Raw genomic sequence first — 27,940 nt, 5'->3', positions numbered from 1 at the left:
TTTTTCTTTAAATTCAAGAACATTTTATTATTATTTTGTTCTGTATAATTTACAGAATACCTATGAAATAATATTTTTTCTCAGTTTTATAGCATTTCTTAATTTAGATAATATCCATAAAACTGTAAGTTTATCTAACCAGTACAAGGCAACCACTTTTATACATCAGGACCCCAAATAGAAACATTGCATTGTTTAGACAAACCTCAGAGACATAGCACTTTGAAGCAGTATGCCCATTATTTCCTGGGTTCAAATATTAGATGTGGTTAATGTGTACTTAAATGTGATAATAGGAATTGTCAGACGTCTTACAATTTGAATATTAGGTTGTCTATAAGATTTGAAGGATAGATGTATTGTCAACCTGTACAGACAGAAAGGAGACAAATCAGACTGGGGTACTCTGAGGGTACTTCTATTTTCTCCAGGGCTGGCTAAGAGTTGTTAGAATACAACTCAATAGGGGTGATGTATTGGTGTGAGACTCAGAATGCTCAACTCCCACCTTCCATCAAAATTGTGAATACTTTGAGGTTGTTTTCGTTGGAGAGAAGAAGGTTAAGAGGAGACTTAATAGAGGCATACAAAATGATCAGGGGGTTGGATAGGGTGGACAGTGAGAGCCTTCTCCCGCGGATGGAAATGGCTGGCACGAGGGGACATAACTTTAAACTGAGGGGTGATAGATATAGGACAGAGGTCAGAGGTAGGTTCTTTACGCAAAGAGTAGTGAGGCCGTGGAATGTCCTACCTGAACTCGCCAACATTGAGGGCATTTAAAAGTTTATTGGATAAACATATGGATGATAATGGCATAGTGTAGGTTAGATGGCTTTTGTTTCGGTGCAACATCGTGGGCCGAAGGGCCTGTACTGCGCTGTATTGTTCTATGTTCTATGTTCTATACACTGCATCTCGTGACATGGTTTATCTACCTTAGTAACACGTTATGCAATGATACAATAATAGATTTGTGTGGTAATATCTGCGCACTAAAATAGAGGTATGTTATGCCATAGTGCTGACATCTTCACCTCATAGCTATGAAATCTAGTTGGCTGGCATAAGCCATCAAGAAACTAAAGGAAGTTTCTCATGAAGTAGATCTCTACCAGTTTTCAAATGACAGGAACAACTTTCCGAATACAGATACCTCATTTAGAAGCGGAAGAATCAGGGTTGACTCCATGCTGATGAAAGCACAATTAAGATGAGTTTTGTGCATGTCAAGAATGACAGGCTCCCTTGACTATATTATCCTGTACGACACGTTAAGGAAGGGAAATAGACATCAGGTGACCAGGAAAAAGTACTTCAATGACACCATCAATCAGATTATGAGGATTTGAAAAAGAACAAATTAAAGTCATAGCTATTCAGTTGGATGAAGGAGCATTGACTGTGGTATAGTTTAAATAAAGGAAAGCAGGCTTATAGAGATCTGGCAAGAGGTCTGGATACGCAGACCACAGTTAAAACATTGAGAAGCTGTGATGTGTGTTGGAGAACCTCTGGGAGATAATTAGGTTTGGATTTGGCAGAGAGCCAGCAGCACTGCAAAAGACCTAAATCTAATATCCAGCCTGTCACTGACGACAGCATAAGATCATCAGTACCATCCCATAACCCCAGTCAATGAATGAGCTTAGATTCATCGTTTTGTATGTTACATGTCAATTTTAGCATTCAAACATGAAGCAGAATTAAACTAAGTGTCATTCTAAGAGGTACAGCCATACTGTAAAACATCTCAATGATTGATGCAGTGGACAGAGCAAAAACACCATTGCCTATCAGCCAACCAAACTGTTCAATTAAAATGCGTTTTGCATTAAAACTCTAGATATTGCTGCTTCTGTCTTTTGTCTCTGATATTTGGATGCCAAGTCCTTAAAATTATTAACCTGTAAAATAGCAATGCTATGAATACATGTTTCCTATTCTTCTATTAAATTTGCAATAATACTTGGTATATCTATGCTTCACTGGAAGGTCTTAATTGGGCAAATACGTTCATGGCACAAACTATACTCTGAAGTAATATCATGTCCTTTCTGATGGTTATGGTTCCACTGGCATTTCCATGTGGTACTGAACACAGCAAAAGCATACACCAGACCAACTGCATGGTATTACAGGGGAGAATTAGTGAGACCTCCAGAACATGGGTCACTGACACTTCTGAATTATCCAAACAAAATACTGACAACATGCAGTTTAAAAAGAAAAAATAAAGAATATACATCAATAACTGTACTAATTTACACTTTCATCATATATTAACAATAATCGTTTAAAAAAGAGGAAATATAATCCATTGTCTTTTAGTGCCTTTGCTATGTTCAGCTTCAATGGGATTATGTTTGAAAAGTGCCATTAATTCATACTTATATGTACAAAATTATGGTCATGGGTACTGAAAATAAAAAAGGCTTAAAATGAAGGAAAGCAATAATTAAACAATGTTTTGAATAATTAAATATATACTATTATCTTCAATGCAGGTTGATCAGAACATTCCCATATAAAACATTGCTGAGAATTTGTGTTTCTAGCAGTCCAGAGGTTCAGAGGGCTGGCTCAGTCCCAGGAGCACAGTGCATGTCTGTCCATAGTCTAAGCAGTTCAAATTCTCTTATCTGCAGTGAACCATCAAAAAGTCTCCTATCTGTTTTGGCACCACATCCGTATCATATCGCAGGCGACAGCAGTGAATAAAATGAAAGTAAAAAAATGTCCAGACTGTAAAACAAATCTTTTAAAGATAGAATAGGGATGACGGGATTTCGACTGCTTGGAGTCTGCAACTGGATTTAGGGAGGTTTTTAATATTAGAGTGGATTTTGTTTAAAATCAAAACTTTCAATCAAAAGAATTTAACACCCATTTCTGTAAAAATAAAGAATTGCTATGGACATCCAATGTTTGTGTGCCAATGCTTCCTGCTAAAAGTTGGCCGTGCTCAAACTTAAAACCGATTGGAGCAGGTTGTGTACAGCGCTTGCTTTCTATGGGTATTTATCTGATGGCAGCAATGGGTGTATTTCCTACAGACTGGGGAGGCTGTGATTGTTTATCTTATCTCACTGCTTGCTCCAGTCATTCACATTTACTGATATACATTTGCACTGCTTGACTCGTTGGATTTTCTTGTGTCTGAAGGGAGGCTGCAGGTCAGGGCAGTTCAGTTTGACAGTCAGGGTAGTAAATTTCTGTGGTTTACAGAAGGCGCAGGACTGGAAGGACTCTTGATCCCTTTTAACATGCCTGGGGATATAGAAGGAGTTGCACTGTCCATAGCAGAATCTGTTGATGACTGTTCGGCTCACACAACCATCCTCGTTGATGGTCTGCCTCAGGGGCTGGGTTTTGCACCAGTCGCTCTTCAGGTACTTTCTTTCTGTCACCACCAGTGCCTCCTGACTGGAGGCAAGCACATCCTGCCTCCGATGCGTGCGTTTCTCCGAGCTGTTGGTGTTTCCTTTGTAAAGCGGTGGGATGGCTCCTGGAGGACGATTTTTCTTCATCTCCACTGCTACCATTAACATCCCCAACAGAAATAGAAGGATGGCAAGTTTTTGATACATCCTGCAGAAAAACAAGAGGGAACAATGAAGCAAGATTCATTGGTTTTAATGTCATTCCTTGTCTGTTGATGAAAGGGGTGAATTAATTTATCCACTTTAGTTCTAATATGTTCTCTATTCCAATTATCATTCCAATCAGCCTGCTGCAATGGTAATTTGACTTTTTACATGCTGTTATTGGCTTATACAGTATCAGTTCTGAGATTCACCTATACAGATTGAACACACATTTTGTTCACAATGAGATTCCCATTCCAACTTTTAGATGCATTCTCCATTCCCCTTTCTTGGTGCTTTATGTTTAAGACACAATTCTTGGTTAGCCTCTTGGACATGCCCCACAACCTTCATCCCACCAGTAGCAACAACCACTTCAGTTCAATAGGCTGTAAACGTGCAATTCCCTACCAAAACCTCTTTGCCCCTCCATCTCTCTTTCCTCCTTTAAGATGTTGCTCTCATATCTTTCTTTTCACCCAAGCATTTAGTCACCTGTCCTAATATCTCCACTTATGGTTCAGTGTCAATGTTTGTCAAATTGCACCCCCGTGAAGCCTTGAGACGCAAAATGCTCTATGCAAAAGCAAATTGTTGTGGTTATGATGGTAGGTGGAAGACTGGCTCCAGGAGCTCTCCCACTGCTGCTCTGTAACTGGCTGTCATGAAATTCATCCTTTTTGTCTTCTTCCTTTCCTCCCAAGAGAAAAAAAGGATTTGCCACCTCCCCACAGTACAAGATGTGTAACATGTTACGTAGATGATTATGGGCCTGAGTTCACAGGCGACTATGTCCAATTGTTAATCACAATCAGCAATGCCTGTTGTAATTTCAAACAGAACATTACAGGTCCTATCAGAAATTCAGCAATAAAAAGAGCCGAACTGTTTCCTCACAACCAGGAGATGGCATATTTGAGTGTGATGCTTTATTTTGGGACCCACATCATTCAATTGATAGTTTATGAACTCTTAACTACTCCACTAGATGGAGCACTGCACAGACATGGGATTTTCCATATTTGGAGGGAAAGTTGACATTGCTCTTGTGATTCCATTTGGTGTCCTCCCTTGACTGTTAGAGTAAAGAGACACTAGTAACAGGCTTTCTGCAAATATCAGTGGAAATGGGTGCCCTTCAAAGGAGAAAATCTGGCAAAATCTTATGCTACCTAGCAATTTTGTGATGATTTTATTTTTGTGAGTTATTGTGTGCTTCCTTTCCATGTGTGAATTGATCTACACTTTTACAGTGTAGAAGGTTTTCACCCTGTCTTCTGTTTAAGCTACTTAATCTTAAAATCCATCATCTTCTGGTTAATTTACAACTGATTGTGTATCGTCTAATGGACCAAAAAAGAGACAATGAAAAATATGCCCACGAACACTTTAGTTGAATGAAGCCGAAATCATTGCCAGTTATTTCCTAAGAAACACGGGATAGGCTCAAAACCTGTGATTCTAATCCTAGCCAAAATTGAAGTCAATGAGATGTAAATTGGCCATCTCACCTGAACCTGCTTCCTTCCCACCGAATCGGTTCAGTTATAATCGGGCTTAAGAATTTATGCTTCTATTCAAAAGCCTTAACTGTGAAAGAAAGAATTAATACATGTTAAAAGAAATGAGTACAAAAGTTCAGATTGTGTCAGGGTTAATAGACTGTGAACCACCAAACTCTGAAGAACGTATTTAAAAAGTCATTAATCTAATAGTTACACTGAATATTTTGACCGGAATACGCTTATCCCTTTAAGCTCTCTGCCCCTTATCCCACTACAGCATTTTCTGGAATATTAGTTACAATCATACTGCAGACTGCTGGCCAGATTCATTGCTTTAGCTTAACAATTTACTAATGGCCCTTTAATAACATCAGTAAATGGCAGCAGAGCCATATGAAATGAAATGAAAATTGCTTATTGTCACAAGTAGGCTTCAAATGAAGTTACTGTGAAAAGCCCCTAGTCGCCACATTCTGGCGCCTGTTCGGGGAGGCTGTTACGGGAATTGAACTGTGCTTGCTGGCCTGCCTTGGTCTGCTTTCAAAGCCAGCGATTTAACCCTGTGCTAAACAGCACCTTATACTGGTGGTTACAGTGTACCCATGGAAAGGGTCTGTTTTTAGGCATTAGTTGTGCCATGCACCACTCACCAGCAGCAGAATGTGAATAAAGAGTCAGTTATCCTGAGTTTTATTTTCATTTATTATCTGAAATCATAGCTGCACTCCAGTTACACTACATGAAAGCGGTCTCACGGCATATGTCAAAATTTCTATTGATCACAAATTGGCAAATTAGAATTACAGTCATAGCTTATTCTCTCTAATGATGGAACAGCTTGTATATAACATCAACAAAGAAATTGTAATGCTCCATTTGACAGAAACAGGATTTGAAGCATGCAATAGTCATGCAATGTGTACTATGTGTGCTGACCATTCTAGGTCATTGCACATAGTCAGAAGCGCCAGCATAATATTCAATGTGTTCTATTTGATAAAGAGGATCCAACTTTGCTGAGAGCCGGTTTTTAAAAATAATCTTTACTGTCAAAAGTAGGCTTACATTAACACTGCAATGAAGTTACTGTGAAAAGCCCCTAGTTGCCACACTCTGGCGCCTGTTCGGGTACACGGAGGGAGAATTCAGAATGTCCAAATTACCTAACAGCACGTCGTTCGGGAGGAAATTGGAGCACCCGGATGAACCATTGCAATAGTTAACCCCACAGTAACCAGGATCCTCAGTATAAATACATTGTGTAACACAAGACACAAACTCTGGTAATAAAAGGCCAATGAGAAAGCTAAGGAGAGAATTTAAGCTTATGTGCCTATTGCAACATCCTCTTGGAGCTGACAGTATACAGTCCTTCAGGTTTGGGCTATAGGTTTAAAAATGGTTCAGACTCCAACACAGGATTTTATAATTAAATAATTAAGAGTATTAATCACATGATTCAATAACTGTTTCTACGTCACACAACAGTAAAGAATGATGCGGATAAAATTGTCAACCTATTGTTAGTTTTAAATATAAGTGTGGATATTTTTGTTAGTTCAACAATATTTTTGACCTAATTTTCAATGATCAATTCTAATAGCATTGCACCAGCAGAGTTAAGGAGTTGAGTTCATGAAGAAATCTAGCTCCTACCACATCTGATTTGTCATTGATTCAAGGCACAAAGGATAATTCTGAACATTTTACCTTTGCATTTTGATAGAAAGGTGATTTATGTTTACCTAGTTTGTATATCTGAACACAAACGAGCAGAGAACATAGGTTTACAACTGCAATTCCTCTTTGTGATGTTGGAGAGTGCATGTTTGCCCTTGCATGCAATCAAGTAACTAAATATGGATATCAGTGACTGGGGCAGCATATCTTCTGTTACTTTCTCAACCAGAGTCTAGTCTGTGATTCACGGATACAAGAGTTGTAAGTGTTTAACTTGTTCACTGGTTAATAGTTCAGCTCATAGATAGCACTATCATTAATAGGGAAGTGATAGTTTTTAGTATTTGATATTCTATGGAATATGGGTAGCAGGTAGATAGCCGTTAAGTGTTTAAATGGTTATGACATTCTGCTGTGCCATGGGAATAGTTCGATGCAGATCATATATTGTTGATATTATCTCAGGGGGATTCTCTGCACACAAGACCTCCAGTTGACCGGGATCAGAGTCAAACCTGGGACGTTCTCACTACTAGCTGATTGCTTGGAGACAGGTCAGGAAAAGGGTGTGGAAACAGCAGAGGACAAAACAAATGGCCAGAAGGTGGAAAGGAGAACATACCCAAAGGACAAGAATTGTCAGTTCAGTATTCATCTGTACGAGCTACTATTCTCACAAATCGGCCTTTAATGCCACAACAGACAATATCCAATCCAGAAGAGACGTACACCCTGACCGCAGGGACGGATGCCAACACAGTATCATCATGGCATGAACCTTACCAGCCCATGTTATAATGAACTGCAGAAATGTTTACAAAATCTTACATTGTGCTGCTAACACAGAATCATGTATTTCTAGTGCTGCTACTGGAACGAGAATAGTCTGGATCCAAATTTTATCTACATGTCGAATCTGATCCCCAAACCTTTTTTCTAATTTTACTAACTGTGCCACTTATTTGGAGAAGTTTAGCTTCAGTGAATTTCCTACCTCTATCTTTGGCTTCAAAAGACTCCTAAAAATCAATCTCTCTAAATGAGCATCTGGCCCCCTTTACTTCCTGTGAGGTGTCGACCTTTATTTTCTGCAAGACATTCAGAGACGTTATTTTATGCAAAGAGTCCTGTCTGAATGTAAGTTGTCATTGATGTAAACCCTTCCACTCTCCCGGCTATCCGATGGTTGACATTTTAAAATCATTTTTTGCCAGACACACCCCTTTGTAAATTGTGTTAATCTACAGTTATTAAGAGGGGTAGATGCAAAGTGCTATTTGATATTTAGCACTCTGGAAAGCAAAAATGTTGATTGTGAGTACATTTGTGCATTCGGTTACGGAAAATCTCTGGCTCACTGTCTGAGGCCACAGGCCAATTTCTGACAGTCTTGTTGCTCACCCAGTAACCATAAGGGTCAAGCTCATGAGAAACCTTTTTCTGTTGCAATTGTTTCTGCCTCTTATCTACATATATTTATATTTAAACTTATATACATTTATACTTTTTAGTCAAGGGTATAAAAAGCTATGGCGATTTTCAACTTAGTGCGATAAAAAACTAATTAATTTGCATATTACTCAGCCATTACTTTTGTTATTAGACAGAATGATAGGTCTGTATTTGTGTATGTGCACGTGAGTGTTTGTGGCAGGTGTATGTATATGTGCGTTCATACCCATGTATGTGTATTTTTTGTGTACATGTGTGTATACAGAGTCTGCCACTGGCTATGGGAAATCATTCAGATTTGCAGAATGGACTTCTGTCCATGTGAAGCTGCGAAAGTGTTTGTTTCACACATACAGCTCCAGCCTTTCTCTATTCTGCTTTCATCTAGTTGCCTATGATTTTCTGCCAAGTATTTAATAAACTCCCATTAGGCTCGGCTGGTTTATTAATGTCTAACATAAAAGATGTTCAACATCATTCACAGCCAATCACACTGTGAAATCAATTCTAATCCTGCTGCGTTTATACCATATTTGTGTAAATTTTGCACCTTGATTTAATCCAAGACCATTTCTTCCAGACTTCTAAATTACGGATTGCACTGTTGTGTGGTGAGATTGGCCCACCTGCGACCTTTGCTCTTGTAGAGTTACAGTCTCGGTTCCGAACTCTTACAGACCCTCCAGAGTAATGTCAGAGGGCCTTTGCACACTGAGCCACAGCTCTAATTGAGAAAACCTGAGAAATTCAGCTGTAATGATGATTATTCTTCACAGTTTTCCCTACTTTATGATCATCTGTACTACTCACCCTCACAACCTAACATCAGCTGGACATCAGGACAGCCAGAGACAGATGCCTCTATAATCACTGAAATTCCCCAAGTATTTAATTCAGGTAAAGCTGGGTGGCTACCATTATGTTCCCACGAAGCATAAACACCATCTCACACTTTGCTAGGGTGTCGCTCCACCCAGTTAGTTATCTGAAGGTTATCCCAAAATGAAGGCAAACGTAAGCAGGAGCCCTGGAACATAAATTCATTTAGGTGTCATGGGCTACACCATTTGAGTTATTGAGTCATCTGTAAATCAATGGTTGTGTTAACTAGGCGAGAACAATTATACCCCTTGGTTAGCCACACTTGATCTATTAATTTGTTACATGAAAACTCCTTACTTTAAATACATGAGCCACATGCTTTTATATGAAGTACATTGGTTAGTTAAGTGTCTGCATGCCAGATTCACTTTCTGTAAATTTATAATCGTGCATTTTATTACCCCTCGAACAGTCACTGCAACCAGTCATTTAACAAGGCAACAACTTTGTGAAAACATGTTTTGCAAAGCTTTGTTTATAGGCATGAAAAATTGACATGTCATTTTCAATACAAAAATAACGCATTAGGGATGTTTTAATGGGATTTATGTCAATTCATTGTGTGTTCAGCAAGTCACTTCTTGATGTGTTTGCAAACACTCTTGAGTGAGATATTCTTGTAATTTTATGAGGCCCTTGACAGCAGCATTCATCTTCTCGTAATATTAAAAATCTTTTAAAAAAATAAATTGACTAAATATCTCAGAGGCGCTTCTTACTCGCAGTCAATTTTGCCTGGGTTGCCAATGTGCTGCACCGAGATTTTTCAAATTCGAGGTTGCTCATCTTATTATACATGTTCAGGATCTGCCTCCTGAGTTACAATGCCATCTGCATGCCAGTGTACACTTGAAACTACACGGCTGCATTATGACTGCACCTATGTTCCAGAGAGTTTTGGATATTAAGCACATATCTTGTCTCGCCCTTTCAAATATTGGCTCGGAAATTCGAACCTTGGGCTTACAGGTCAGGTGAACAAAAATAGAATTCCAGTCACTCAAAGAATTACTCCAATGGTCATTTAGTCTGCGAGTTACAGGTGAGACAAGAGAGCAGTTTACATATCTGAGATCAGTTTACCGACCAGGAGTCATGTTAAAGCATTCAGGAAACTTGATGCAGAATTTTTACTGATCCCCCGGCCGAAAACACACCCACGGGAGAACAGAAATTGCAAGTCCTGCACTCGAGGATGAGCCCAGAAATTTACACCCTCATCGAGGACGCGAACGACTTCGATGCAGCAATGGAGCTGCTAAAAGGACATTATATTCGCCCAGTAAAACAGGTCTACGCCCGACATCTGCTAGCGACAAGGCGACAAATCCCTGGGGAATCGCTGGGAGAATTCTACCATGCGCTCCTGGTGTTGAGGAGAAACTGCAGCTGCCCGCAAGTTTCGGCGAGCGACCACACAGAACTTTTGATCCTGGACGCTTTCGTGGCAGGTATGCTGTCCTCCCAAATCCGCCAGCGATTGCGTTCATTAACAGAGGGATTGAATTTAAGAGCCATGAGGTGATGATGCAGCTGTACAAAACTTTGGTAAGGCCACATTTGGAGTACTGTGTACAGTTCTGGTCGCCTCATTTTAGGAAGGATGTGGAAGCTTTGGAAAAGGTGCAAAGAAGACTTACCAGGATGTTGCCTGGAATGGAGAGTAGGTCTTACGAGGAAAGGTTGAGGGTGCTAGGCCTTTTCTCATTAGAACGGAGAAGGATGAGGGGCGACTGGATAGAGGTTTATAAGATGATCAGGGGAATAGATAGAGTAGACAGTCAGAGACTTTTTCCCCGGGTGGAACAAACCATTACAAGGGGACATAAATTTAAGGTGAAAGGTGGAAGATATAGGAGGGATATCAGAGGTAGGTTCTTTACCCAGAGAGTAGTGGGGGCATGGAATGCACTGCCTGTGGAAGTAGTTGAGTCGGAAACATTAGGGACCTTCAAGCAGCTATTGGATAGGTACATGGATTACGGTAAAATGATATAGTGTCGATTAATTTGTTCTTAAGGGCAGCACGGTAGCATTGTGGATAGCACAATTGCTTCACAGATCCAGGATCCCAGGTTCGATTCCGGCTTGGATCACTGTCTGTGCGGAGTCTGCACGTCCTCCTCGTGTCTGGGTGGGTTTCCTCCGGGTGCTCCGGTTTCCTCCCACAGTCCAAAGATGTGCAGGTTAGGTGAATTGGCCAATGATAAATTGCCCTTAATGTCCAAAATTGCCCTTGGTGTTGGGTGGAGGTGTTGAGTTTGGGTAGGGTGCTCTTTCCAAGAGCCGGTGCAGACTCAAAGGGCCGAATGGCCTCCTTCTGCACTGTAAATTCAATGATAATCTATGATTAATCTAGGACAAACGTTCATCACAACATCGTGGGCCGAAGGGCCTGTTCTGTGCTGTATTTTCTATGTTCTATGTTCTATGTTAAGACACCCTAGGCCTCAAGGAGGCACCGGCCCTTGCCGGCTCCCTGGATGTGGCCTCCCGAAACGCCCGCGCTTACATCCCCGACCGCACGGCAGCCCCCTGGGCAGCATGGAACCCCCCCACGGCCGACCCCGAGACATTGCCCAACCACCCACAAGCTTGTGCTGCAAGACGGCCTGGCAACCCCGGGGGGCCCCACTGCTATTTTTGCGGGCAAGCCAAGCACCCCCGGCAGCGCTGTCCGGCCCGCGCATCCACCTGCAAGTGATGCGGTAAAAAGGGCCACTTCGTGGCAGTATGCCAGGCCCTGGCCGTCGCTGCGGTCTCCGGTGGCGAATGCGGACCACCACCACAATCCTCTCCATGGTCCCCGTGCGGCCAGCGGGCACCGCCATCTTCCTCCTTCAGGGCCACGTGCGGCCTCTGGGCGCCGCCATCTTGTCCTGCGGATGGCACAGGTGATGGATGGGCGCCGCCATTTTGTGCACCCCCAGCCATGTGCGACCAATGGGTGCCGCCATCTTGGATGGACTCCCAGGACCCCAGCTCGGCTGACCACACACCGCCCGAAGAGAACATTCAACTGCTCCACAATTAGCCTCGGTGACCCTGGACCACTCCCGGCCTCGAACACTCTCAACTGCTACAACAACGGTACTAATCAACGGGCACAAGACGTCCTGCTTAATCGACTCTGGGAGCACGGAGAGCTTCATACACCCCGACATGGTAAGGCGCTGTTTTCTCCCCGTCCACCCGGTTAATCAAAAAATCTCCCTGGCCTCCGGTTCCCACTCAGTAGAGATAAAGGGGTTTTGTGTAGCAAACCTCACGGTTCAGGGAAGGGAGTTTAAAAATTACCGGCTCTACGTCCTGCCCCACCTCTGCGCGGCCACACTCCTAGGGTTAGACTTCCAGTGCAACCTCCAAAGTCTAACTTTCAAATTCGGCGGCCCTATACCCCCTCTCACTGTCTGCGGCCTCGCGACCCTCAAGGTCGATCCGCCTTCCCTGTTTGCGAACCTCACCCCGGATTGCAAACCCGTCGCCACCAGGAGCAGACGGTACAGTGCCCAGGATTGGATCTTTATTAGGTCATAGGTCCAACGGCTACTGAGGGAAGTAGTCATTGAAGCTAGCAACAGTCCCTGGAGAGCTCAAGTAGTGGTGGTAAAGACCGGGAAGAAGCATAGGATGGTCATCGACTACAGTCAGACCATCAACAGGTTTACGCAGCTGGACACGTACCCTCTCCCCCGCATATCCGACCTGGTAAACAGGATCGCGCATTACAAGGTCTTCTCCACGGTGGATCATAAGTCCGCCTACCACCAGCTCCCCATCCGCACTAGTGACCGCAAATACACTGCCTTCGAGGCAGATGGGCGGCTCTACCACTTCTTAAGGGTTCCCTTCGGTGTCACTAATGGGGTCTCGGTCTTCCAGCGCGAGATGGACTGAATGGTTGACCGGTACGGTTTACGGGCAACATTCCCATATCTGGATAATGTCACCATCTGCGGCCACGACCAGCAGGACCACGACACCAACCTCCGAAAATTCCTCCAGACCGCAAAGATCCTTAACCTTACGTATAACAAGGATAAATGCGTGTTTAGCACCGACCGCCTAACCATCCTCGGCTACTTAGTGTGAAATGGAGTTCTAGGCCCCGACTCTGAATGCATGCTCCGACTCCAAGGCCCTGAAGCGCTGCCTAGGCTTTTTTTCTTACTATGCCCAGTGGGTCCCCAACTATGCGGACAAGGCCCGTCCCCTGATCCAATCCACAGTTTTTCCCCTGTTGATAGAGGCCCGCCAGGCCTTCAGCCGCATCAAAGCAGACATTGCAAAGGCCACGATGCACGCCATCGACGAGTCCCTCCCCTTCCAGGTCGAGAGCGACGCGTCCGACGTAGCTCTGGCGGCCACCCTCAACCAAGCGGGCAGACCCGTGGCCTTCTTCTCACGTACACTCCATTCTTCCGAAATCCGCCACTCCTCAGTCGAAAAGGAGGCCCAGGCTATAGTGGAAGCTGTGCAACATTGGAGTAATTACCTGGCCGGCAGGAGATTCACTCTCCTCACTGACTAACGGTCAGTCGCCTTCATGTTCGATAATGTTCGGGGCAAGATAAAAAACGATAAGATCTTGCGGTGGAGGATCGAACTCTCCACCTATAACTACGAGATCTTGTATTGTCCCGGGAAGCTAAACGAGCCTCGTGATGCTCTGTCCCGCGGCACATGTGCCAACACACAAGTGGACCGCCTCCGAGCCCTCCACGAGGACCTCTGCCACTCGGAGGTCACTCACTTTTTCCATTTTGTCAAGACCCGCAACCTGCCCTACTCCATCGAGGAGGTCAGGACAGCCACCAGGAATTGCCAAATTTGCATGGAGTGCAAACCGCACTTCTACAGGCCAGAGAAAGCGCACCTGATAAAGGCTTCCCGTCCCTTTGAAATCCTCAGTATGGACTTCAAAGGCCCCCTCCCCTCCACCGACCGCAACACGTACTTCCTGAATGTGATTGACGAGTACTCCCGGTTCCCACTCGCCATCCCCTGCCCCGACATGACCGCAACCACCGTCATCAAGGCCTTCCATAGCATCTTTACGCTGTTCGGGTTCCCTGCTTACATGCATAGTGATAGGGGGTCCTCCTTTATGAGCGGCGAACTGCGTCAATTCCTGCTCAGCAAGGGCATCGCCTCGAGCAGGACAACCAGTTACAACCCCCAGGGTAACGGACAGGTAGAGAAGGAGAGCGGAACGGTCTGGAAGACCATCCTACTGGCCCTACGGTCCAGGAATCTCCCAGTCTCCCACTGGCAGGAAGTCCTCCCGGATGCCCTCCACTCCATGCGGTCACTGCTTTGTACCACGACCAACCAAACACCTCACGAACGTCTCCTTGTCTTCCCCAGGAAGTCCTCCTCTGGGACCTCGCTCCCAACCTGACTGGCAGCTCACGGACCCATCCTGCTCCGAAAACACATGCGGGCGCACAAGTTGGACCCGTTGGTCGAGAGGGTCCATCTTCTCCACGCTAACCCCCAGTACGCCTACGTGGCATACCCCGATGGCTGACAAGATATGGTCTCCCTACGAGACCTCCCGTCCGCCGGATCCCCACGCACACGCCAGCCACCATTCCCACCCTCCCTCCCACCGGTGCACCTTACAGCTGCCCCCTTCCCAGGAGGATCGGTTCTTCCGCCGGCCCCGTCTAGACCCCCCCCCTACCCACCGACGCACCCGACGCTCCCTTCCCAGGTCAATCGGCGTCCCCACCAGCGCCGTCTAGGTGTGTTGAAGCTGCCACAGAGATCGAGGCCACGCTCCCGGAGTCACAGACACCCGAGCCCCACCTGCGTCACCACCAAAGATTCGACGATCACAGAGGATGACCAGGACCCCCGATCGACTGATTGCTTCATCTTAAAGTGTACATAGTTAATTGTGAAATTGTAAATAGTTACGACAATAAGACAAAACGCTGTACGGATGTATTACGGTACCTCCATAACTATAACTTCTACCACGTTACCATGTTGTAATACCAAGCCACCACACCCGCCGGACTCTTTTTTAAGAGGGGGTGAATGTGGTTAGTCTGTGTAAAGGTATTACGGTACCTAGTAATGCTGGAACACCATTGGTAGATATTGTATGTTTCCCATTGGTCAAGCTGTATGGTAGCTCCGCCCTGCAAGGCAGGGTATAAGAGCCCGTGCCGCCCCAGCTGCCTTCTTTCTGTACCTGAGCTGCTGGGGGAAACATCTAGCTTATTAAAGCCTTCAGTTGGACTACACCCTCGCTTTAGTAGTTATTGATCGTGCATCACTGTGTCTGTGTGGATTTCCTCTGGGTGCTCCAGTTTCCTCCCACATTTCCAAAGATGTGTAGGTTAGGTGGATTGGCCATGCTAAATTGACCCTTGGTGTCCAAAAGGTTAGGTGGCGTGATGAGGATAGTGCAGGGGCATGAGTCTGGATAGGGTGTTAGTTCACAGGGTCAGTGCAGACTCAATGGGCTGAATGGCCTCCTTCTGCACTGTAGGGATGCTATGATATTTCTTCTATTTCTCGGCTACATGCTGCTACTCAGCAACATCATCTGAAAACATATCACACTGCACAGGTACACTAACAGCATCCAGCTTTAACTTGACCTCTCTACAATGGCAAAGGGCCACCTCACAGCGCCAGGGCCCGCACTCGGTTCCAGTCTTGGGTGACTGTGTAGAGTTTGCACCTTCTCCCCATGTCTGCGTGCATTTCCTCCAGGTGCTCCAGTTTCCTCCCACAGTCCAAAGATGTGCAGTTTAGGTGGATTGGCCGTGATAAATCGCCCCTTAGTGTCCAAAGATGTGTAGGTTAAATGGTGGGCTTACGGCGATAGGGTTGGGGGGGGCTAGGTAGAGTGCTCTTTCAGAGGGTCGGTGCAGATGCTGATGGGCCGAATGGCCTCATTGTGAACTGTGGGGATTCAATGGATTCTGTGTTGTGAGACTGTTTGCTCCAAATTCAGGACTGGCTGAGCAAAGCTTTCCCCCAATTGAATATTGAGAAGAGTGAAGGCGTTGTCTTTTATTTTAGCACAAGCTCCATGCCCTGCCCACAACTCTACCCCTTCCCTGAATGATGCTGAGCCAGCCTGCTCTCAATGTCGGTGTTGTCATGATATTCAGGTAAACATCATAGCACACACATACATACATACTGATGGACAGATCAACGGACCAATCAACACACACAGCACGACAACCAATCACAGGCAAGAGCAGACACAGTACAAAACAGGGAACACGACACTTCCTCGGCACTCGAGCAGGAGACAGCTCAGGGCACAGAGCTCATTGCAGGCCACTCAGACATCCACCATGTGCTGAGTGCCACCACAAGTCAGAATTAGGAATAGGTCCACAGAATCAAAGGTCATGATCGAACCTCAGTGAACAGTTCACCACTGTAAATAGTTGTCTGAAATAAAACTGCGTTGTACCATTCACAATCGTGTTGGTTCATCTGTGTGGCAGACCACCCAACACTTCATAGTACCAGGAGTGAATTTGGTACCGACCTAAAGATCCTCCGGAATCTGCCATCCTGCGCCATGGACACCATCAACACACCGCAGCTGCTGCAAGTCGCTGGAAACCTCGGCGTTAATTGGAAGCTGTTCAAACAGTGCTTCCAGCTCTTTCTGGAAGCCAACGAAAAGGAAAGCACCTCGGACACCAGAAAGATCGCCATCCTCCTCACCACGGCAGGTCAACACGCCTTCTATGTCTACAAACCCCTGGTGTTTGCGGAAGGCGAGGACAAGACCAAATACAAGACGGTCCTTCTCAAGCTCGACCAACACTTCAACGTCGAGGTCAACGAGAGCTTCGAGAGGTATCTCTTCCAGCAGCGCCTGCAAGGTAAGGATGAGCCCTTTCAATCATTCCTTACGCATCTCCGCATCCTCGGGCAGTCCTGTGGTTACGACACCACCTCCGATTCCATGATTCGGGACCAGATCGTTTTTGGGGTCACCTCGGGCACCCTACGCCAGCAGCTCTTAAAAATAAAAGGCCTCACCTTAGCCTCCGCAATCGAAGCCTGTGTCCTGCACGAAAACGCGACTAGCCGTTATACCCAATTTCAGGCGGCCGAATTGGCGCGGCAGGGGTCCTACGCGGTCGGATCAGCGAGGCAGGGGCCCTACGAGGCCAAACGGTTCCAGGCGATCGAGTTCCTCCCGGCCCGCAGCCCGGACGCGGGCGGACATTTTGCGCGCTTTTCGAGGCCTCCTGCGCTTGTACGCGCCAAAAACTACGGCATCATCGAGGGACGTGATGCGCAGGCGCGCTCAACGCAAGACCGGACCGCGCATGCGCAGTGGCGCAACGAACGCCATGACGTCACGACGTGCGGCAACTGTGGAGCCGCACATTTAAAGCGGTAATGTCCCGCAAGAACCCGACAATGCCTCCGCTGTGGCAAGGTGGGCCACTATGCTGCTTACTGTCGAGCAGCTCAACCTGTCACTGTTCCCCAACTCCAACAGCCTTGCATGGACGTGCGGACCACTCAGCCTCCGTATTACGAATCCTGACCAGACGATGTCCAGACTAGTGACACAGACGATCAGGACGCCTTCCGTGTTGCGGTCATTGATGGGAACCGAATGTCTCCACCCAGGACGCACCAGCCGGTGCAAATTAACACGATCAATCCGGGTGATGAATGGTGTGCCACCCTAAAAGTCAACCAATCACCCATAACGTTCGGCCTGGACACTGGTGCCTCCACCAACCTCATAGCATGGTCAGCGTTCTACGCCATGAAGGTCAGACCACCAATTTGGCCGTCCCGTTGCAGGATGGTCGACTACAACGGGAACGTTATCCTGGCTATGGGATCCTGCCAGCTCCAGGTGACACACAACACATGCACGGCCACACTCTCATTCGAGATAGTCGGCTCATCGAAGGACTCCTTGCTAGGCGGACAGGCATGCAAGGCTCTCCACCTCGTGCAACAAGTACAGTCTCTCTCCAGACGGCACATCTGACTTCTCGGATGCAGAGTTCACCGCACAGCTCCAATCGCTCCTCAACCACAACCAGGAGGCATTCGAGGGCATGGGCACACTGCCCTACACCTACAAAATTTGGCTCAGACCGGACCCCACCCCGGTCATTCACGCACCTCGGAGGGTCCCAGCGCCACTCAAAGACCGCTCCAAGCAGCAGCTGCAGGATCTCCAGGACCAAGGGGTCCTATCCCGGGTCACGGAGCCCACACCATGGGTCAGCTCCATGGTGTGTGTTAAGAAGCCCTCCGGCGAGCTCCGGATCTGCATTGATCCAAAAGACCTCAACAACAACATTATGAGGGAACACTACCCCATACCCAAACGGGAGGAGATCACGAGCGAAATGGCCCGGGCTAAAATCTTCACAAAACTGGATGCCTCAAAGGGTTTTTGGCAGATCCAACTGGATCTGTCCAGCTGAAAGCTGTGCACCTTCAACACCCCTTTTGGCAGGTTCTGCTACAACAGAATGGCATTTGGCATCATCTCGGCATCCGAGGTCTTTCATAGGATCATGGAGCAGATGATGGAAGGCATCGAAGGGGTGCGCGTATACGTGGACGACATCATCATCTGGTCCACCACACCACAGGAGCACATCTATCGTCTCCAGCACGTTTTTGCACGCATACGCGAAAACGGCATACGCCTCAACCGAGCCAAGTGTTCTTTCGGCCAAACCGAGCTGAAGTTCCTGGGAGACCACATTTCCTGGTCAGGGGTCCGTCTGGATGCAGACAAGGTGAGCGTCATTACAGCCATGCCACAGCTGGCAGACAAGAAAGCAGTGCTACGCTTTCTAGGCATGGTCAACTTCCTGGGGAAGTTCATTCCCAACCTCGCCTCCCACACAACAGCTCTGCGCCACCTCGTCAGGAGGTCCACGGAGTTCCAGTGGCTACACACACCAGCAGGAATGGGAGGAGCTCAAACTTAAGCTCACCACAGCACCGGTGTTGGCGTTCTTCGACACATCTCGTGCCACTAAAATCTCGACTGATGCCAGCCAGTCCGGCATTGTTCCCCTTATATATTAACGATCTAGATGACGGGACTGGGGGCATTCTGGCTATGTTTGCCGATGATACAACGATAGGTGGAGGGGCAGGTAGAATGGAGGAGGTGGGGAGGCTGCAGAAAGATTTAGACAGTTTAGGAGAGTGGTCCAAGAAATGGCTGATGAAATTCAACGTGGGCAAGTGCGAGGTCTTGCACTTTGGAAAAAAGAATAGAGGCATGGACTATTTTCTAAACGGTGACAAAATTCATAATGCTGAAGTGCAAAGGGACTTGGGAGTCCTAGTCCAGGATTCTCTAAAGGTAAACTTGCAGGTTGAGTCCGTAATTAAGAAAACAAATGCAATGTTGTCATTCATCTCAAGAGGCTTGGAATATAAAAGCAGGGATGGACCTCTGAAGCTTTATAAAGCAGTAGGTAGGCCCAATTTAGAATACTGTGAGCAGTTTTGGGCCCCACACCTCAGGAAGGACATACTGGCACTGGAGCGGGTCCAGCGGAGATTCACACGGATGATCCCAGGAATGATAGGCCTAACATACGATGAATGTCTGAGGATCCTGGGATTATATTCATTGGAGTTTAGGAGGTTGAGGGGAGATCTATTAGAAACTTAAAAGATAATGAATGGCTTAGATAGGGTGGATGTAGGGAAGTTGTTTCCATTGGCAGGGGAGACTAGGACCCGGGGGCACAGCCTTAGAATAAAAGGGAGTCACTTTAGAACAGAGATGAGGAGAAATTTCTTCAGCCAGAGAGTGGTGGGTCTGTGGAATTCATTGCCACAGAGGGCGGTGGAGGCCGGGACGTTGAGTGTCTTTAAGACAGAAGTTGATAAATTCTTGATTTCTCGAGGAATTAAGGGCTATGGAGAGAGAGCGGGTAAATGGAGTTGAATCAGCCATGATTGAATGGTGGAGTGGACTCGATGGGCCGAATGGCCTTACTTCCGCCCCTATGTCTTATGGTCTTATGGAGCGGTGCTCCTACAGCAGGATGACACTGCGTCATGGGCCCCGGTCGCCTATGCCTCGCGGGCCATGACCCCCACAGAACAGCACTACGCGCTGATCGAAAAGGAGCGCCTGGGCTTGCTAACTGGATTAGACAGGTTCCATGACTATGTGTATGGTCTCCCCCGGTTTACCGTTGAGACTGACCACCACCCCCTGGTCAGCATCATTAATAAGGATCTAAATGAGATGACCCCTTGCCTCCAGCGCATCCTACTTAAACTTAGGCGGTATGACTTCCAACTGGTCTACACCCCGGGTAAGGACCTTATCATTGCGGATGCCCTGTCTAGAGCAGTGAGCACACCACCAGATTCGGAGGGGTTCGTCTGTCAGGTCGAAGCGCAGGTGGCTTTCACATTGGCAAATCTGCCAGCTGACGACTCCAGTCTGGCCCATATTCACCGAGAGACTGCGGCTGACCCCCTTCTACAATGTGTTATGCGACACATGACGGGAGGGTGGCTCAAAGGGCAGTACCCGCAGTTCTACAATGTCTGAGACGACTTGGCAGTCATTGACGGTGTCCTTCTAAAGCTGGACCAGATTGTGGTTCCGCACAGCATGCACAAGCTGGTCCTCGACCAACTACACGAAGGCCATCTGGGGGTCGAGAAGTGCAGACGGAGGGCCCGAGAGGCGGTATACTGGCCGGGCATCAGTGATGACATTGCCAATATGGTGCTCAATTGCCCCACCGGCCAAAGGTTCCAACCGGCGCAACCTCCTGAAACGCTTCTGCCCCATGAGCTGGTGACATCCCCCTGGGCGAAGGTGGGTGCGGACCTCTTTCACGCGCTCGGCAGGGACTATGTCATTATCATTGGCTACTTCTCCAACTATCCGGAGGTCATACGCCTGCACGATTTGACATCGTCCGCTGTCATAAGGGCCTGCAAAGGCACCTTCACTCACCACGACATTCCGATGACTGTCATGTCAGACAATGGGCCATGTTTCGCCAGCCAGGAATGGTCATTATTTGTTGCCTCGTATGGTTTCACACACGTGACGTCCAGCCCTCTGCATCCCCAGTCCAATGGAAAGGTGGAGAAGGGCGTTCACATTGTCAAGCGGCTCCTCTGCAAGGCTGCTGCTGCCGGATCAGATTTCTGCCTAGCCCTGCTAGCCTATCGCTCGGCCCAACTAGCCACTGGCCTCTCACCAGCCCAGCTGTTGATGGGTGGCGGCCTCAGGACCACCGTGCCTTCTATTCTGGCACCCACAACCAACCGTACTATACAGAATGCAACTGCAGCGAGGTCGCCAGAAGAGGGCATATGACACACGGGCAACTGATCTTCCCGCCCTGGCCCCTGGAGACGAAGTCCGCATCCACCTACCAGAAGGTGGCTGGTCAGCACCTGCCAAAGTTCTCCGATGCGTGGCTCCCTGCTCGTTCCTGGTTCGCATGCCTGATGGATCCATTCGTAGGTGCAATCGTCGGGTTCTTCGCCTACTTCCACGCTCGCTACGGGACCTTACACTGACACCGCGCCCTCCTGTTGTTCCTGACATTGACTTCGTGGAGCTGCCCCCCACCATGCCCCTTCCGTCGTCGCCCGTGGCCAGGCCCATTCCTCAGCCGGTGGTTCCAGACCTCCCCTTGAGGCGGTCAACCCGAATTTGTCGTCCACCTACTAGACTGGACTTATGAGACTGCCTGTACATTGAACTCATACTACCACTGTGTTAACATGTTTATGTTCTTATCATTACAGGAATTTGTTTTATCGTTCAACCGTTCTTTGTTGATGGTACAACCTCATTGTTATGTCGCACCCGACATCGCCCCTTGTATATAGTTTAACCCCATGTACATGCTGTAAATATTGCACACACACACATTTAGCTACACTCAGAACACATCTCTATTTATGACCACGTTGGCACATGTTCTTGTAAAAAAGGGGAGATGTCATGATATTCAGGCACACATCATAGCACATACATACATACATACTGATGGACAGATCGATGGACCAATCAACACACACAGCACGACAGCCAATCACAGGCAAGAGCATACACGGTACAAAACAGGGAACACGACACTTCCTGGGCACTCGAGCAGGAGATGGCTCAAAGCACAGAGCTCATTGCAGGCCACTCAGACATCCACCATGTGCTGAGTGCCACCATAAGACAGAATTAGGAATAGGTCCACAGAATCAAAGGCCATGATCGAACCTCAGTGAACAGTTCACCAATGTAAATAGTTGTCTGAAATAAAACTGCGTTGTACCATTCACAACCGTGTTGGTTCATCTGTGTGGCAGACCACCCAACACTTCAGGTGTCATATTTGACGAGGTGATAATCTTTCAACCACTAAGACTGCCAATTTGCACCTTAGTGACATCAGATGAACCCACCTCATCTCAGTCCATCTGCTGCTGCTGCCCTCAGCCAGGCCTTTGTTACCTCCTGGTTTGATCATTCTAAATTGAAGTTATCCAAAACTCTACTGCCCGTGTCCTAACTCAGCCCGATGCCACTCGCCCAGCAGCTGGGTGCTGGCCGACCTTCCACTGGCTCCCGGTTAAACGAAGCCTACATTTCAACCTTCTAATCCTTGTACTCAAATCCCGCCACGCATTAGGGAGAAGCCATTCCTGGCTTCTGCCCGCAGACCGGGAAGGGAGAGGAATCCAACTGTGGCATGGCCCACTCAGCTGCAAAGCGGAGGGAGGAGAGGGAGAGGGAGGGGGGTACATCCAAGCGCTCAATTTTCTTGTGGAAAAGTGACACGGTGGCCAGAGATGTTTAATGTTCGCTGTGTTAAGCTTCACCGCGTTGTAGAGCGGATTTATGAATCGTAAGGGAAATGTTCTGAAAATGTTTTTTTTAAATCGGTTATCCATCATCGCGGCTTTCTATCCGCGGACGGTAATGTTGGATGTGAAGAGGAGAAAGGTGGCCATTTGAAAGGCTGGAGATTGGCAGTTCCGCGGAATCAGAGTGTTAGACAAAGCCGGGACTGAGTGGGCAGCTAGCCCAGCCACTGACTCTGTCAGGAGCCGGGACTGGAATCACTGGAGATAAAGGTGGTGATCCCTGACCACAGAGAAACTGGCCAGATCCTCAAGAGGGAAGGAAGGGGGAGGAGGGTATCCAAATAAGGTTCAGCTCACCCTGAATCTCAGAATACGGAAATTGTAAACCAAATACCCCCGCCGCCCTATCGGGGAACATCCACATGTCTCTGTATCCTGGCAGAACGTGCAGTTATTTAGACGAGTCGCAGTTTAGATTTGTTTATCGCCAATCATTCCTGGATTTCGCGCAGTAAAAAAAAACACGTGGAACTGGCTGAGGCTATTTGAGTGCTGTCATTGACAGTGAAGCGGGAGCAGCCCGAGAGAGCAGAGCCAGGATCAGAGATGTCCCCCCACATCGAGCCTGGTTATTGATATTTCAATGCTGGCCCTCCCAGCACTGAGTCCCAAAGCAGAGAGAGATTGGGGGGGGGGGGGGGGGGCGGAGAGAGAGAGAGAGGGGGGGGGGGGGGAGGGGGGGGGGGAGGGGGGCTGCTGGCCGCCTTCATCAACCCTGTCGCCTTATCTGATCGAATCGGCTAAAGTGAGAAGCTAAGAGCCAAGGACATGTTATATATATATATAGAGAGAGAGAGAGAGTGTCTGCAGGTAGGAGAGAGAAGCTGACTAGATGCCCGCTCCAACATCGATATGTCAGTCTGTGGGTATAATTTTGTTTAGAGACGGAGACGGCAGACTGGAGCCTCGGTTTACTGAGGCAAAACAGCACTGACAACACAGCTGTTACCTAGGAGACCCCGCCAAACACTGAACTTCACTCATCGCTGGCCGGGAGGTTTCATGGCCGGGCCGCTGGCGGGACTAGTGTGTGTGTTGGGGGGGGGGGGGGGGGAGAGAATGTGGTTTCAGGGCGGCCCCACGTTCCAATCATTCAAATTAAAATTGTAACCATTTACCCGAAGACAAATCAAATCGCAACTGGGCTCGGGGCCAGTGGTTTCAACCTCTGGCTAAGCTGGTGGACGTTTTGGAGAAACTCCTCTCCCGGTCAAAGCCTGCTGATGATGGAGAGGGAATGGGGATTTGTGAGGAGTGAGGTTCTGCAACCTCCCAGACCCACATTCTCCACCATCGTCGCTTTTGAAATCCAGATTTTGGTTTTTCTCTCTATCTCTCTCTCTCTGCGCTGGACACGATGTCTGGTTATGGAGCCAAGGAATGATTCTGAGGACGTGACTATGAAACCAGCCGATTGGATGTAGCCCAGAGCAGAGACAGGCGAACCTTGATTTATTTTGCCTGTCATTGGGTCCAAGCTGGCATTATTGAGGTAAGAAGGAAGCCTGTGTGTATTACAATTCCTCCCGTGCCAGCATAGTGGCTTGTTTAACACCGTCTCACAGCCATGCCAACACTTTAAAACCTGCGTTTATATAGCGCCTTTCAGAAGTCCCGAAGCTTTACAGCCAATTAAATACTTTTGAAGTGTGGTGTGTGGGAATCGCCACAGCCAGTTTACACCCAGCAAACTCCCACAAACAATGCGATAGTGGCCAGGGAGTCTGCTTAGTGTGATGTTGATTGAGGGGTAAAATATTGGTCAGACTAGATAGAACACCAGGGGTAGCCCGTGACATCCTCTCCAAGTACAAATGGCATCCCTGACAGCTCTGCGCCTCCCTGGAGTGCGGACTTGGAAAACACAACCATCTGACCCCCGAGGGACAGGCTGCTGGCACCGGGAGCCACGGCTGACACCTTTAAACCAGGGGGTCCGGGGCCATCCATTCCAGTAACCGGGGAGTGAGCTCCCTACTTGGGTTGGAGATGTTGGGTCGCAGGGAGCGGAGGGATTTCCCTGTCTGTGTGTCTCCAAGCGTGTGTCTGCTGTCTTGCGTCAGACAGACAGAGAGTGAGAGAGACAGAAAGTGGGAGAGACAGAGAGTGAGAGAGACAGAGAGTGGGAGAGACAGCGAGCGGGAGAGACAGAGTGAGAGGGACAGAGTGTGAGACAGAGTAAGAGAGACAGAGAGCGAGAGAGACAGAGAGCGAGAGAGACAGAGTGAGAGAGACAGAGAGCGAGAGACAGAGTGAGAGAGACAGAGAGTGAGACAGAGAGCGAGAGAGACAGAGTGAGAGAGACAGAGAGCGAGAGAGACAGAGAGCGAGAGAGACAGTGAGAGGGACAGAGAGTGAGACAGTGTGAGAGAGACAGAGCGAGAGATAGAGTGAGAGAGACAGAGTGAGAGAGACAGAGAGCGAGACAGAGTGAGACAGAGAGAGAGTCAGAGAGCGAGAGAGAGTGAGAGAGAGAGACAGAGTGAGAGAGGCAGAGAGCGAGAGAGACAGAGAGTGAGACAGAGTGAGAGAGACAGAGTGAGATTGAGAGAGAGACAGTGAGAGAGACAGAGAGTGAGAGAGACAGAGTGAGAGAGAGAGAGTCAGAGAACGAGAGAGACAGAGAGTGAGAGAGACAGAGAGCGAGAGAGAGACAGTGAGAGAGAAAGAGAGCGAGAGAGAGAGCGAGAGAGACAGAGAGTGAGAGAGACAGGGAGTGAGAGTCAGAGAGTGAGAGAGACAGAGAGCGAGAGAGAGTGAGAGAGACAGAGAGCGAGAGAGAGAGTAAGAGAGAGTGAGAGAGACATAGAGCGAGAGAGAGAGTGAGGGAGAGAGACAGAGAACGAAGGAGACAAAGTGAGAGAGACAGAGAGTGAGAGAGACAGAGAGCGAGAGAGAGGCAGAATGAGAGAGACAGAGTGAGAGACTGAGCGAGAGAGACAGAGTGAGAGAGACAGAGTGAGAGAGACAGAGAGTGGGAGAGACAGAGTGAGAGAGACTGAGCGAGAGAAACAGGGTGAGAGAGACAGAGAGCGAGAGAAACAGAGTGTGAGAGACAGCGAGTGAGCGACAGAGAGAGAGACAGAGTGAGAGACAGAGTGCGAGAGAAACAGAGAGCGAGAGAGACATAGAGTGAGAGAAAGAGCGAGGGAGACAGAGAGCGAGAGGGACAGAGAGTGAGAGAGAGAGACAGAGAGCGAGAGATACAGAGAGTGGGAGAGACAGAGAGTGGGAGAGACAGAGTGAGAGAGACAGAGAGCGAGAGAAACAGAGAGCGAGAGAGACATAGAGTGAGAGAAAGAGCGAGAGAGACAGAGAGCGAGAGAGACAGAGAGTGAGAGAGAGAGACAGAGAGTGAGAGAGAGTGACAGAGAGTGGGAGAGACAGAGAGTGAGAGAGACAGAGAGTGGGAGAGACAGAGTGTGGGGCAGACAGAGAGTGAGAGAGGCAGAGAGCGAGAGAGACAGAAATTGCGGGGGAGATGAGGGATTTATTAAATAAACAAGGGAGGGTATGGGGGGTTTATAACTGCTGCGGCAACCTGACTGGATCACGAGCATCCCTAGATATATGTTCCCATCTTTTCAATCTTCTTTCGAACTTAACTTTTCTAAGCATCGCTCTCCTGATGGAACAGACTTGAGAGGAGTCTCACTGTTTACTTTGTGAAGGTTTGACAGAAGTTTGAGACAGATCCGCTCTGGGGAATGGACATTTCTCAGCAAAGCGAGTGCAATGGAGGTGTTTTTTTAAATTTGGAGCTGGACAGGGACAGGGATATTTCCGAGCCCACCCCGGGAGTGCTATCAAGTACCGTCACGCAGGGCACTCGGTCCCAAAGACAACTCACTCTCTTACCCCCCCCCCCCCACCCCTCGGCGATTCCCCAATTTCTTCCTTAACTGTGGAACGCAGCATTTAAGCAAAGCGTGACCCAGTTCAAATGTTTTGCCGGCCGCCACAGTGTTAGGAATGATCCCCAGTGACAGCAACAACAACAAGGAAAAGAACACGGTCCGGGTTCTGGGATTGTCCCTGCGGAATATCATCACATCGCCCTCACCCAGGACAACACACAAATGCAGGATTCGCACCAGACCGCTGATTTAAAATAAAAGTTTTATAAGTTGTGGAGATAGGCTGCTGCGGATTAACCGCGGACACCTGAGCCCCTTCAAACTTTATACGGCCGAAGTCAGTTGGGAACAATAATTTACTGATCCGAGTTCACACATTAAGAAGACGCCACTTGGAAGACCCCGGGAGAATCGAAATAGTTGGGAGAGCCGCTCTGGAAGCGCGGCACACGTTTGGAGTGTAATGTGTGTGGGGGAAAGTGGACCGCTTCTTTAAGGTCATTAGCTCATAGTTTCCACCCCTCTAGAGTGCATCCATAGCATGCCAAGTGTTAGAGACTATACTGGTCAAAATAAGCAAGATCATGAAAAAACAATTTGTCTTCTGAAAGTTGTGTCTCTAAGCATCCTGCTTAAAATAGTATTTCAGTGACTGGAGCCTGTAGCAATGATCAGCATGAAAGCACATGGGGATCTGATCCTGTTAACGTTGGCAGAATCCATCTCCCAACCCCCCCCCCCCCCCTCATCTCAATGTGTTAATGGTCCTTACCTGCACAGCAGAGGTGCTACCCAGCCGTAGGTTTTGCTGTGGGTCGTCTTGGGCTGTCTGCTGAGCCGTGGGGAGTGAGCTTGCCCGGTGGTCTGGGAGGGCTGAGTTCTCCCGCGTGCACCAACCAGCAGCAGTGGAGGTGGAGAGAGTTGGACACTTAGCGCCGTTCAGCCTCACTTCTGACTGATCCGAGACTCTGCATGTGGATGTTATCAGGATGTGGGGCTCGGATTGGCTGTGATCAAACACTCAGCCCAAAAGAAAAAAAAACACAAATCACACGCTCCTCTGACTAATATTACACACAAG

General features: G+C 47.8%; 1 protein-coding gene across 2 annotated transcripts; it reads right to left on the bottom strand.

Moving 5' to 3' along the window:
* On the bottom strand, window positions 1-27,940 carry grem2b (gremlin 2, DAN family BMP antagonist b). 2 transcript variants are annotated; one of them, XM_072511552.1, is made up of 3 exons: window positions 27,632-27,934; window positions 5,099-5,177; window positions 1-3,591 (listed from the first exon to the last, which is right to left on the bottom strand). In XM_072511552.1, exon 3 carries the CDS (start codon window positions 3,588-3,590, stop codon window positions 3,087-3,089), a length of 504 nt encoding a protein of 167 aa, XP_072367653.1. In that variant the 5' UTR covers window position 3,591; window positions 5,099-5,177; window positions 27,632-27,934; the 3' UTR covers window positions 1-3,086. The 2 variants fall into 2 exon arrangements, with proteins under 2 accessions (XP_072367653.1, XP_072367662.1); XM_072511561.1 differs by lacking the exon at window positions 5,099-5,177 and having other exon boundaries at window positions 27,632-27,940.

This window comes from Scyliorhinus torazame, chromosome 1 (assembly GCF_047496885.1).
Source record: "Scyliorhinus torazame isolate Kashiwa2021f chromosome 1, sScyTor2.1, whole genome shotgun sequence".
Classification (NCBI taxonomy): Eukaryota; Metazoa; Chordata; class Chondrichthyes; order Carcharhiniformes; family Scyliorhinidae; genus Scyliorhinus; species Scyliorhinus torazame.
This window is presented reverse-complemented; position numbering and strand designations above follow the sequence as displayed.